This window comes from Crotalus tigris, unplaced genomic scaffold, assembly GCF_016545835.1.
Source record: "Crotalus tigris isolate CLP2741 ecotype Arizona unplaced genomic scaffold, ASM1654583v1 scf7180000023602.573895, whole genome shotgun sequence".
Taxonomy (NCBI): Eukaryota; Metazoa; Chordata; class Lepidosauria; order Squamata; family Viperidae; genus Crotalus; species Crotalus tigris.
Window position 1 is genome coordinate 531684 of NW_024100071.1, and position 12946 is coordinate 544629.

At 40.9% G+C, this 12946-nt stretch overlaps 1 protein-coding gene across 2 annotated transcripts in view; it reads right to left on the minus strand.

Annotated features, from left to right (window-relative positions):
* Positions 1-12946, minus strand: part of SLC9A4 (solute carrier family 9 member A4) — a 37048-nt gene that overhangs the window by 19311 nt on the left and 4791 nt on the right. For both annotated transcript variants that reach the window (XM_039319590.1, XM_039319591.1), the window contains exons 3-7: positions 10827-11086; positions 8631-8848; positions 8059-8261; positions 7627-7713; positions 172-242 (exon numbers count right to left, since the gene is read on the minus strand). In XM_039319590.1, coding sequence (XP_039175524.1) covers positions 172-242; positions 7627-7713; positions 8059-8261; positions 8631-8848; positions 10827-11086 — 839 coding nt within the window. The remainder of the gene's footprint in view (positions 1-171; positions 243-7626; positions 7714-8058; positions 8262-8630; positions 8849-10826; positions 11087-12946) is intronic.

The following is a 12946-nucleotide window of genomic DNA, read 5'->3' on the forward strand; positions in this document are numbered from 1 at the left end:
ATATTGAAATGCCGAGTGAAGAATTATTCCAATCCATCCTGCTTTAAATTAAATCAACATTGCTAATGCCTTTCTTTAGTTTTCCCAGTTAGTTTAATTTTAGTTTAGTTTATTCAGTTTAGTTTTATCCAGTTATTTTATTTTGACTAACAGTGCTAGGCACATCCTTACTTGTCTCTCAGTTGATAATGGCTCCAGTGTCCACATATATCTTCAATTCCAGCTTTTAAATGATCCATCAACTATAGACATAAAACATTTTATTATGAATTAAAACATTTCTTTTTTATTGTTATTAATTTATAATATAAAATACAAAAATGCAAAAGAAAATAGGAAAGATAGGGGTGGGAAAAGGGAAGGGAAAAATATAGGGAAAAGGGAAAAGAGGAAGAAAAGGCATTGACTTCCGATTCCCTTTGGTGCAGTAGAATAAGGTAATAACATCAAACCTCAACTTTTTCCTTTTACACAGTACAGGTAGTCCTTGACTTATAATTTAGTGACTGTTCAAAGTTACAATGGTGCTGAAAAAAGTAACTTATGACATTTTTCACACAACATTGTAGCATCCCTGTAGTCACATGATCAAAATTCAGATGCCTGGCATCTGCTTCATATTTATGACCATTGTTGTGTCCCAGGTTCAAGTAATCCCCTTTTGTGACCTTCTGACAAGCAAAGTCAACTGTGTTACTAAATTCACATAACAACTGTGTTACTAAATTAATAGCTGCAGTGGTTCACTTAACAACAGTGGCAAGAAAAGTTCTAAAATGGGGTAAAATTCACAACAAACATTTCACTTAGCAACATAAATTTTGGGTTCTATGGTGCTTGTAAATTGAGGATTACTTGTAGTATAAACTAGCCATTTCTATAACAACAAACCTATCAATTGGTAAAACCCAAAATCAAAGTTTAATTTTTTCCACCTCAAGCACAAAGTCCAGAAGCAGTTTCTATGAATTAAAACATTTCTTGTATCCTAACGTAAGTACATAACAGTTCGTTTCAAAACAGAATCCTGTAAATAGAAATAATGGAATAATGGAAAAATGTAAATTCTTAGTATTTATTTTACATTACCTTGATTATAATATAGGATATACTAAACCAGTAATGGCGAACCTTTTAGAGACCAAGTGTTATGGTTCCAACTAATGAAACATTTCAAAGAACTTCCAGACATTTATTTTCCTAAAAGTCTTTTATTGTTACAAAATGTCAGAACAGGCACAACAGAGGGATGGTAGGATCTAAGTTCTCTTCCTCTGAGCAGTTAAATTATCAGCATGTTCCCTTTCTAAATTAGCCATCATATATCACATTATCCAATTAGTGTGAAGGTCAAAGGTTTTCTTCCTCTTTCTTTCCTGGGCTTTACCCCCACCTCCCTTCTGCTCTATATTAATCCCATAAATACCAGACAGTTCTGCATATTGTCAAAAGCAAGAATATACAATATTTGCAGTGTTGACATCCGACCCCCCTTACAAGAAGGACAGATCCTGTAAAGTAAACAAAAGCTTATGTTAAGGGTTATATTTCGGTTTGTTGGGGTGTTTCACATGAAACCTTTTGACGAATCTGTCAGCTTTCACTTGCACTAGGTACTTCAATTTCCCTCTGAAGATTCTAGAGTCAAGAATACGTTTCACTTCATAGTGGGTCTGTCCCACGACTACGAGGGGCCCAGGTGCCTTCTTCGGAGGAGATCTTAAAGTGGAGCCCCGATAAGGCTTCAACAAGCTACAATGGAAGACTGTGTGAATTTTCCCTAAAAGTCTAGGGAGTTTTAGTTCTACTGTGACCGGGTTGATGATCCTTACTATGGGGAAAGGCCCCAGGAATTTAGGTCCCAATTTCTTGCTGGGCAATTTGAGTCATAAATACTTAATTGACAAGTAAACCATCTCCCCAACTTGGAATGTTCTTTGGGGAGCCTTCTTCCTATCAGCCTGCTTTTTATAGGTTTCAAAAGTCTTTTTTAAAGCAATTTTTGTGTTTTTCCAAACTTCTTCCCATCCCCTCATCCACTGATCAAGTGTCTGGGAAGCAGAGGGCAACTGAGGATATTCAAGTATTGGGCTGAACTCTTTTCCTGTGGCTATTCTGAAAGGCGTGTAGCCGGTGCTGCTGTGCACAGAATTACTGTACGCCACCTCCACAAAAGAGAGGAGATCAGTCCAGTTCATCTGTTGGTAAGAAACGTAGCATCTAAGATATTGCTCCACCATTTTGTTAGCAGCTTCTGTGGCCCCATTGGTGGCCAGATGAAAAGCAGATGATAAACCTTGAGATGATCTAATTAATTTAAGAACACTTCTCCAAAACTTCTCTGTGAACTGCACCCCCCTGTCCAAAATTATTTGCTTATGGGCGCCATGCAGCTGGTAGATATGTTTCAGGAACAATTTGGTCAGTCGTTGGGCAGATGGGAGTCCTTTGCAGGCGATGAAATGAGCCTGCTTCGAGAACAGGTCTATTACAGTCCAGATGACAATATTTCCACTATTTTCAGGTAGGTCTACTATAAAGTCCATAGCTATTTCTTCCGATGGTTGAGAAGGGTCTGCCATGGGTTGCAGTAACCCAGGGGTTTTCCCCGGGATTCTTTTCATTGTGGCACATACAGTACAACTTTTTACATAGTTTTCCACATCCTTTTTCAGCCCCGGCCACCAAAATTGCCGGCGGGTGAGGTGTAGGGTTTTCAAATATCCAAAGTGTCCAGCCTGTTTTACATCATGGCTGTGTTTGAGAGCAGTAAGATGGAGTGCTTCTGGTAAATATAGTTTCCCCCCTGCATGTTAGGGAGGCTTGATTATCTTTGAATCATTGGTCGGTGAGGAGCTCTCGTTTTATTTTCTTCGCTCCAGGGTCATCAGGATTGGGGACCCGCAAGGTATAAGTTGAGTGGTAGTTTGTGGATTGGGAATAATTGCCTCGTTAACCTCCTCTCGCTCACTTTTGTATTGGGGTAACCAGGATAACGCATCAGCTAGGAAGTTCTTTCCTCCTGATATGTACTTTAGAGTGACGTTGAAGCGGTTAAAGTACTGTGCCCACTGTACTTGCTTTGGGGACAATTTGCGGGGAGTTTTTAGTGCTTCTAGATTTTTGTGATCTGTCCATACCTCAAATGACACCTTGCTACCTTCTAGATCAGTGATTCTCAACCTTTCTAATGCCGTGACCCCATAATACAGTTCCCCATGTTGTGGTGACCCCCAAGTGGATGTGGCCACCAATAAGAGGGAGTAGGACAGCTAGGGAAAAGGGAAAAAAATGGCGGACAGCATGGTTTGGCGACCCCCGTGAAATGGTCATTCGACCCCAAATGGGTCCCGACCCACAGGTTGAGAACCACTGTTCTAGATAGTGTCACCAGTTTAATAGCACCCATCGAATCATGAAGGCCTCTTTCTCCCAGATTGCCCATCTCCGCTCACTCTCAGTAAATTTCTTAGAGGTGTAGGCGCAGGGTTGCAGGATCCCGTTTTTGTTCTTTTGCAGTAACACAGCTCCAACTGCCACATCGCTGGCATCGGCTTGAATCACAAAGGGTTCCCCTGGGCAGGGGTGCTTTAGAACCAGTTCAGCAGCAAATAGTCTCTTTAAATTCTCAAAAGCTGTTTGACAGCCCATTGTCCATGCTAGTGGTTGTCCCGGTCGTGGCTTCCCTCCTCCTTTGCCTGTTTTGAGTAGTTCTGTGAGAGGTTGGGCAATCTTGGCAAAAGAAGGGATGAATTGATGATAAAAGTTGGCAAAACACAGAAAGCTCTGGAGCTGTTTGCGAGTCCTTGGGGGCTGCCATTCAATTATAGTTTTCACCTTGAGTGGATCCATTTCAATACCCTCGTTGGAAATTCTGTAGCCAAGATAGTCTAATTGAGTTTGGTGAAATTCACATTTTGACAATTTGGCATAAAGCTGCATCTCCTCCATTTCGAGGGGGGTCATGGCATACATTCTCAGTCGTGGGAGTTTGGCTCCGGGCACCAGTTCGATGGAGCAGTCATTGGTCTGTGAGGGAGTAGGGCGTCACATTCCTTTTCACTAAATGCCTCCGCCAGGTCCCAGTATTCCTTGGGGATGAGTGGTTTGCCTGGAGACAGTGAGGCGGCCATGTGTGCTCACTCATTGGGTGGCCTAAGATGCCCAGAAACATCTGTTGAATCAATGGGGGGATCAGGCCCTATAGATAGTCTCACAGTTCTCATTCCTTTCTCCCACCAGATAAATGGCTTCCATTTGTCTAACTAGGCTAGTCCTAGGATCTCCGCCTCAGTCATTTTCAAAGCCACCAGGAAGCAAATAAACTCCCAGTGTGCACCTATTTCTAGGTGTAAAGGCTCGGTTAATTGTGTGACAAGAGTCCCTCCCATCGGCTTGCTCAAACCTCACCGGTTTGGAAAGCTGTTTTGCCTGTATGCCCATTTTCATGGCAAACGCTAAACTAATAATGCAGTGGGTGCATCCCAAATCAATTAGTACGTTTAAGTCCATTTGTGCCCCAGACTTAGGGATTATAAATTTGGCGGCCAGTGAAAAAGATGGGATTTGTCTACTCACCATTGGGTCGTTCTCTCCTTCTTCATCACTGTCAAAGAAAGGTAGAGCAGGGGGGGTCCACCTGGAGTCCTGGCATCCTCTTGTGTGGGGGGTGTAACCAGGGCGACAGGTTCCTTCATGAGTCAATTGGATTTTTCTCTCATTAGCCACTGAGCAGGTTTCTTTCGCATTGCTGGTTCTGGTCTGCTCTGCAGTCGGGGGTAGGGGACTGGACAGGTAGCCACTCGATGTCCTCCTTGTCCACACTGGAAACACTCGAAGGAAGGGTGTGTAGGTGGCCTGGGTCTCTCAGGCCTTGTAGTAGTTGAAGGCTTTCGTGGAGGTGATTGCAGTCCGGGTAGCTCTGGTTGCTGCTCAGGTTCATGTGGAGGAGGCTTCTTATAGTGAGAGAGCTTAACATCTAGCTTCACGGCTGTCTGGTACCACTCCTGTAGCCAATCAGGTACTTCTCGATAGATGCAGGCCTGAAAGAGGTGATTGTCTAATCCCTCGATGAAATAATGGATGAGAGACTGCTCAGGCCACCCCTCTATTTGACCTGCTATCTTGTGAAATTCTCACACGTACTCCAGGGCAGGCCTCCCGGCTTGTTTTATTTTGTGAATTTGTCCTGCTGCTTTGAGGCCAATGGATGGGTCTTCAAATCATTCTCTCAGTCTTAAGAGAAATAGGTGGGGATCTTCCAATTCGGGAGCTTGCTCGCTATATAGATTGTTCAGCCATTCAGATGCTTCTCCCTCCAGGTTGGACGCAATGACATCGACCATGGCCCCTGGTTCCGGATAGAGATAGGCCCAGCGATTCAAGTGAGAATGCACTTGGTTGAGGAAAAAAATCAGCTTCTCTGGGTCCCCATTGAAGGTTGTGGTGTGAACATGGGCTGCTGTGGCCCCCACTGGGGCTGTTGCGGCTGGCCCCACCCTGGTTGCTGGTCCAATGGCTGCTGGGCTCTCTGCAGTTGGTGTGGTGCCCCCAGTTGCTGTTGGCCCCATCCTGGCTGCAGATTTATGCCCAGAAGTTGCACATTTGGGGGCTGTGGGTAATCTCTTTGCTGTGGCTGTTCTCCCACCAGCTGCTGATCTCCTGGCTTCTGTACCACCCCAAGGCATTGCAAGACCTCTATTAGCTGTGGCAAGTTAAGAGGACATGGATCAGCCACCTGCTGGGAAACCCAATCTCCCCATTGCTGCAGAGGACTCAGACTGGGATTCTCTCTCTCTTCAGGGCTGGAGTCCCTGGCAGGGACATCTGCAATGGAAGGGCTGTAGGTTTCACTTTGTAGGAATTGATTTCTGGTTTTCATATCTGAGTTTTGAAATCTTTCCAGTGACTCACCCACAACTGCGTTATCTGTCCATTCTGCTTTTGAAGTCTTTGCTCTCAGCTGGGAAATCTGCCAAATTCCTCTCTCCCCCGGCTTGCTGGCTGTCGCTTCCCCCCCCCCCCGGGAGAACTGTTGCAGCCACGGGGCTGGCCTCAGGCAATCTTTCTTTCTCCAATAATGAGATCTCCCCCGAATCTTTATCAGTCCTCTCAAGCCTAGAGGCAGTGGATGGAATTCGGGACCCCAGGTCGTTTGAAAAGAATGTGAGATCCTAGCATGTTGTTATGGTTCCAGCTAATGAAACATTTCAAAGAACTTCCAGGCATTTATTTCCCTAAAAGTCTTTTATTGTCACAAAATGTCAGCACAGGCACAACAGAGGGATAGTAGGATCTAAGTTCTCTTCCTCTGAGCAGTTAAATTATCAGCATGTTCCCTCCCTAAATTAGCCGTCATATATCACATTATCCAATTAGTGTGAAGGTCAAAGGTTTTCTTCCTCTTTCTTTCCCGGGCTTTACCCCCAATTCCCTTCTGCTCTGTATTAAACCCATAAATACCAGACAGTTCTGCATATTGTCAAAAGCAAGAATATACAATATTTGCAGCATTGACACCAAGTGCCCAAACTGTAACCCAAAACCCACTTATATATTGTCGGGTGCCAGGTAGGCATGGCCCACTGGATGGGCGTGGCAGATTGGGTGGGTGTGGCCAAGGTGGGGGTGATCACCTCAATGTTGCTTGTAGGAAGGGATGCCTGGGGGTCCAGGCAGGGTTGAGGGAGATCCAGGGGGTCTCTGGCAGTTGAGGTGGTGGGCAGGAGGCTCATCTGTCGGGATGAGGTGAGGCAAGGTGAGGCAGGGCAGGGGTGCCATTGTCCCAGGCCAAGGTGAGGCAGGGGCCGGGGCGGCTGCTGCCTGACACCATTGGCCTCTGCACACAGAGGCGAGCAAGCGCATAGGTGCTGGGATGCATCCAGCCATGTGGGACCTTGGCAAGTTAGTGGGCGGCTGGTTGAAGAGGGACGGTTGCCATCTCCGGGGCATGGCACACGTGCCCACAGAGAGGGCTCTGAGTGCAGGCTTTGGCATACGTGTCATAGGCTCACCACCACTGTACTAAACCAAAACTCACAAATAATATTTATTCTGAAGTGCTATGTTCAACAGAGCATCCCCCCAATATGAACATAGCTTCCGGGTAATAAGTAAAAGCATTTATCCTATGTTATTCTTCAAATACTGTATAGATAAAAGCCAGAATAAAGCATAAGGACCCTTAGAACTGTGGCTTTATTTGGCACTAGCATCACCAAATAATAATTCTTCCAAAATCTCAACACATGAAACATTGCATCTGCTGAAATATCTCTTTCTTATCCCTTGCTTCTGTAGTCAAAATCTGTGCCCAAAACACTAAATCAAAATAAAATAGAACAAAAGGTCTGAAAGACTGCATTAAAGCAAAACTGCAGCTGTTCCCATCAGCCATGAAGAAGCAGGGGAATTCCCAAAGGTCAAAAGAACTATTAGTTTATCAAGATTCAATTTTTAAAGTAGTACAGTACATGTTTTGAGACAGCTGATCCCAATTGCAAATCTCAGATTAAAAATGGATAGCTATTCCTAGATCTTTGGAGACCCAAAACCATTAAGAGTGGTCAATAATTTATAATCTTCCTATGTTTCTCTTGTCAATTAATAATATAAAATTCAACTTACTCGCACATGAATCTCTTCATTTATTGATTCTTTTTTAATGGTCTTCTTAACATCTAGGTACTTTACCAGTGGTCTGATGGTAATTCCCTTCATTTGAAACAAAGAAAGAAGAAAGAAGAAATCCAACCATTAAACTGTGCAACTAAACAGTATGGTTGAGATGCCTGTATTATTAGCATACTTCTACCTCCTGATTATTTCACATGCCAAAATAGCTTCTAGGGGAAACGGCCCTGGTATTAAAAGAACCATTTTTACCAGTATGATGCATTTACTCATATGCACAAAATCACAAGTCCATTTTTGTAAGAACACTGGATCAAGTTAGATGAATGGATAAGGAAGATCTTCAGGGGAAACAGACCTCCAATAAAATTTTCTTCTAATATGTGAAAAATGCACTGATACTTTGTGATGAAATGTTCTCCTTACCTGAATGAAAACAGTAAAGTATATCACCACAATAGTAGATGTGATAAACATCTTCTTTCTAGGGAACAGAGTTGCAGGAAGCAAAAATGCAAGGGAGAAGCTACTGGCTCCTCTTAGCCCACTATAGGTAACAATAAGTTGATCCTTGAGAGTAAATTTGTAAGTGCGGAATTTGTTGCAAATGGAGAACAGCAAGAACACACCTAGGAAACAAAAAAACAAACAAACCCTTAATCTATAATAGATCTGGAAACATTTATGTTATGCAAACTATTCAAGCCAAATAAAGAATACTGTAGAGTGATGAAGGACCTAACATAGTTTGTGTATCCTGCCTTAAGCAATATATCCAGAGTTCTATAGGTAATACTTTATCTCAGCAAAGTAAATTATGCCTCAGTCTATCTTAGCCAACATAGTATAACTGAAGTCTTTGTTAAACTGATTAGACCAGTCAGATCTGAACAGTCCCAACATTTCCCTTTCTGTTTTACATTCTCTTCCTCCTACTTTTTGTCTCAGCTAGCAATGCCTTTTATCCAGTTTGTTTTCAGGTTGCCCATGCAACTTACTTAGTGCTCTCCAAAGCATGCAGAAGAGCAGGGTGAAGCCAATGAAAGCCCAGTTCCATTCATGGTTCCGACCAACTGTAGACACTCCCATGAACACAAAGATCAAGGTCTCACTGATACTGCTTAGCATTTTCATGAAGTATTTTATGGTTATGTAGGAATTTTGAGAAATATTGGCTTCCACATATTTCTTCATTGTCACTGCACAGGCTGTTATCCTGTTGAGCCATAAACATCGAAGAAAAGGAGTAAGAACCACTGGAAACAGGGGGACATGAAAAGAGAATTCTTGTAAAAATGGCAGATTTCTACATTCATCATGAGTGTTATTTTATGCTCTCAGTCAAAAATTGGAATTGGGGACAAAAGGGGACAATGAGAAACAACAGGAAATTCTGAACATGCTTAGAACAACATGGAGATTTGCAGAAATAGATATCCATTAAAATAAATAAATAAATGAATGAATGAATAAATGAATGAATGAATGAATGAATAAATAAATAAATAAATAAATAAATAAATAAATAAATAAATCATACACTGGGAATTGGTTGCTCTTCCCCCCACCAAAAAAAAAAAATCAGCATGGATTGGGCATGCTCTGTGGGCATGCAATTATTATGCATCCTCTAGTAAAGAACCCTGAAAATTAGAGGGCAGTAAAACACATATCCTCTAAAATACAACTTCCAGATTATAGTGTTATTAATTGCTTGTCAGACTTTTGGCTAAGGTCTATGTAGTATAGCAGCTTCCCTAACACTCTGATCTCCAGATGTAGGGAAGTTACCACTTACAATATTTATGGCTATGGATTCTCTAAATAGTTTGGATGTCACATCTGGAGGCCAACAGAAGGCTTGATTCAGTGTCTGATTATTTATGGCCATTGTATGCAGTCCCATAGCATACAGTTCTCTAGGTACTTAGAAACCAAGAAAAAAAAATATTTTAAGAAAAATAAAACATGAGACAATCAGATAAAGAACAGAGTTCCTGTCACTTGCCATATGTATTGTTGTATAGTTGTGCATTGTTGTGGAGGGTAGGGGAGATTAGAGGATGGAGAGGTTCCAGAAAGTATCCAAAGAGGAAGAATGATCTACAATAACTCTGTTTCACTAGTGCACCAAAGGATAACTGCTATTTCAATACATTGCTGATGCTAAGGCTATCTAAATGGGAAACCAGTCTCCGGGTTGTCCACCACAGGGGGAGAGCCAGTTGGCACAATTAATTTTGTCCATTCTTTAGCAGAAGATCTACAACTGACACCCTGACCACTCCAACTTCTTATCATCTTGTCATGTTTAATGAAAGAAAAACCAGGTAGTCCTTGACTTACAACAGTGACTGTGTAAAGTTACAACAGCACTGAAAAAAGTGACTTATGATCATTTTTCACATTTATGACTGTTGCAGCATCACCAGGATCACATGATTTACATTTGGGTGCTTGACAACTGACTCACATTTATGACGATTGCAGTGTCCCGGGGTCATGTAATCATGTTTTTCAACCTTCTGACAAGCGAAGTCAAAGGGGAAGTCAGTGATTTACTTAACAAATGTGGCAAGAAAAGTGGTAAAAACTCAACAAATTTCTCACTTAGCAACATAAATTTTGGGCTCAATTGTGGTTGTAAGTCATGGCCTACCTGTAGTTAAATCCATGAAAAAGATTGATCATGTTATATATTTATTTAAATTAACTAAAATAGTTTAAATGAATCAAAATCAAACATGACTATGTCCTAATATGCACTGTTCACAGTCTTAAGTATAATCCTTGGTCCTGAAAAAGCTACAGAATCTGCTGCCATTCCAAAAGTCTGTTCATGAATGGAGCTCTGTAACCTCATTTCTCCTGGACTTTATCATGAAACTTTGTTAACAGCAGAAATCACTCCAGTTTGAGAAAAAGCATCCAGTATGAAGATAATCCCTGCTCTTGACATAAGCAGCACTTAACAAAATGTAATTCAGTACTGTATGCTGTTCATTATTATCAAAGGAAGGAAAGCCTAAAAGTCCTTTGTTTAAATTAATCATTGCCTGGTGCCTAAAGCCTTGTGGTTCCTCAAATATTCTTTCTTATCAGCCAAGGCAATTAGTCAAGGGTGTAAAACTAGGAAATACTAAGTTAATAAGAGGTTGCCAGCTACGAAAATGAACATTGCAAGTTTTACTTACGCCAAGATGCCAGATATGTAAAGTGTTTCTGCGGTTAAATAGGACAGGTAACTGAACATGAAGACCAAGAGAGGTTCAATGGCAGAAATGTTTTGGGTGAATCGAGTCATAAAAGCTGCCACAAATCCAAAGACAATGCCAAACAGCAGCCCTCCAAGACTGACTACAAAAAAGCGAGCACAGCCAGCTAGAATGTCAAGAGATTCAATTGTTTCATATTTATGCATCTGGGTAAAGTCAATGAATATATTGTATAGGACCTGCACAGGAGAAAGAAACAAAACATTTCATCCTTAGTTCTCCCTAGAGATGCTCATTGCCATTATCCTTTAAAGCAGCTATGACAGTGCAGGAGATGCTCTTCAGGGAGATGCCACCTCCATTAAATAAACAATTAATTATGAAAAACAATTTCCCCTCCCATCATTCAGTGTCCTAATGTAGCAAAGAAATTCAAATAAACTTAAAAAAAATTAAAAATGGTTGTCCAATCTCTTTTAAGAAGAGATTGGACAACCATTTGTCAGAAATGATATAGGGTTTCCTGCTTGAGCAGGGGGGTCGGCTAGAAGACCTCCAAGGTCCCTTCCAATTCTGTTATTCTGTTCTGTTAAAAATAATACAAACACCTGAGAATAAAACTAGGTCTAATTTAATTGTATGGCACCACCTAGGCATGAGATTTCAGCTATATTTATATGTATTTCATTCTCTCCTACTAGTGGTATCTTTAATTCAGATTGTTTCAAAATCATCATCAGTCATAAATTAGTCATGTTCAGAGACATCAAGGATGCAAGTATTTTTTCAACTGCTGCTACATTAGACATGAAAGATACTAAATACATAGAAAGCATGAAATACATTTGTATCCTTTGCTAGGAAGCAGGCATGCGTGCTAAATGAGTGATCTGTATATTTTAAAATAAATGAATGAATGATTGAAGCATTTTTGCTCTTGCTAGCTTTGTTTTTAGTCAGCTTGTGAAGCTAACTTTGCTGCTGTCATTCTGGTCATAGAAAATCCATTCCAAAGATACTCCTCTGATGCTTTCTGTATTTTTTTTTTTTTTTTTTGTTACCATCTACATCCACTGTACCATTTGAAGGTTTGTTTTTTTAAAAAAAAAAAAAAAAAAAAACCCAACCTGTGCTGGATACTGCAAATTTGTACTGATGGTAGATATACAGTAACTCAGGTTTTTATTTACATTCTAAAATGTGAGTTTGCCTTTTTACCGTTGTATTACTTTTATACTGGATATCAATGCTTTATTGTTGTAAGGTCCTCAGGGGACTTTGTTACTAGCGAATGCAAACATTGTAACAAAATAAACCAAATAATGAGTAAATTACTCTTTATTTGCAACACTCAGCTCTAAATAATTTACTATGATATAAGCTAGAGTACTTGGAGACGCACTATCGTATTCTCACTGCCTCAGCTGGCAAATTTGTCTAAGCTTGAAAACAAGGTAGGGTTGATCTTAGATAAAATTTGGATGAGAAAGTAGGAGGAATATCAGAAGCTATGGATTAGACTAGGAAGTTGAAATAGGTCCTGGAAGAAGACAGTAGCAAACAACTTTCATATGTTTGCCAAAACAAAAAACAAAAAACCCAGCCCAATAATTCTAAATTATTAAGAGCCAAGGTGGCGCAGTAGTTAGAGTGCAGTACTGCAGGCCACTTTAGCTGACTGTGTTCAGCAGGTCAGCGGTTCAAATCTCACCGGCTCAAGGTTGACTCAGCCTTCCATCCTTCCGAGGTAGGTAAAATGAGGACCCAGATTGTTGAGGGCAATGTAAATATATATATACATTGCTTATTGGTGTACACCGCTTAGAGAGTGCTTGCACTTAAAGCGGTATATAAGTCTCATAAATAAATAAATAAATAAATAAAATAAAATGATCAAGAGGGCTACTGAGGAATGCCATCTATAAGGACTCAGAGTTGAGTTTTCTCAGTGATGGTTCTCTTCCATGGATCAGACTGTCTGGAGATACTCAGTTTTCCTTTACCATGTTGAGCTTCCAAAAGACTATAAAGACTTGGGAATTTATTAAAGGAATAAATTTATTAAAGGAATAATGTGTCATAGCACATTATTTAAGAAT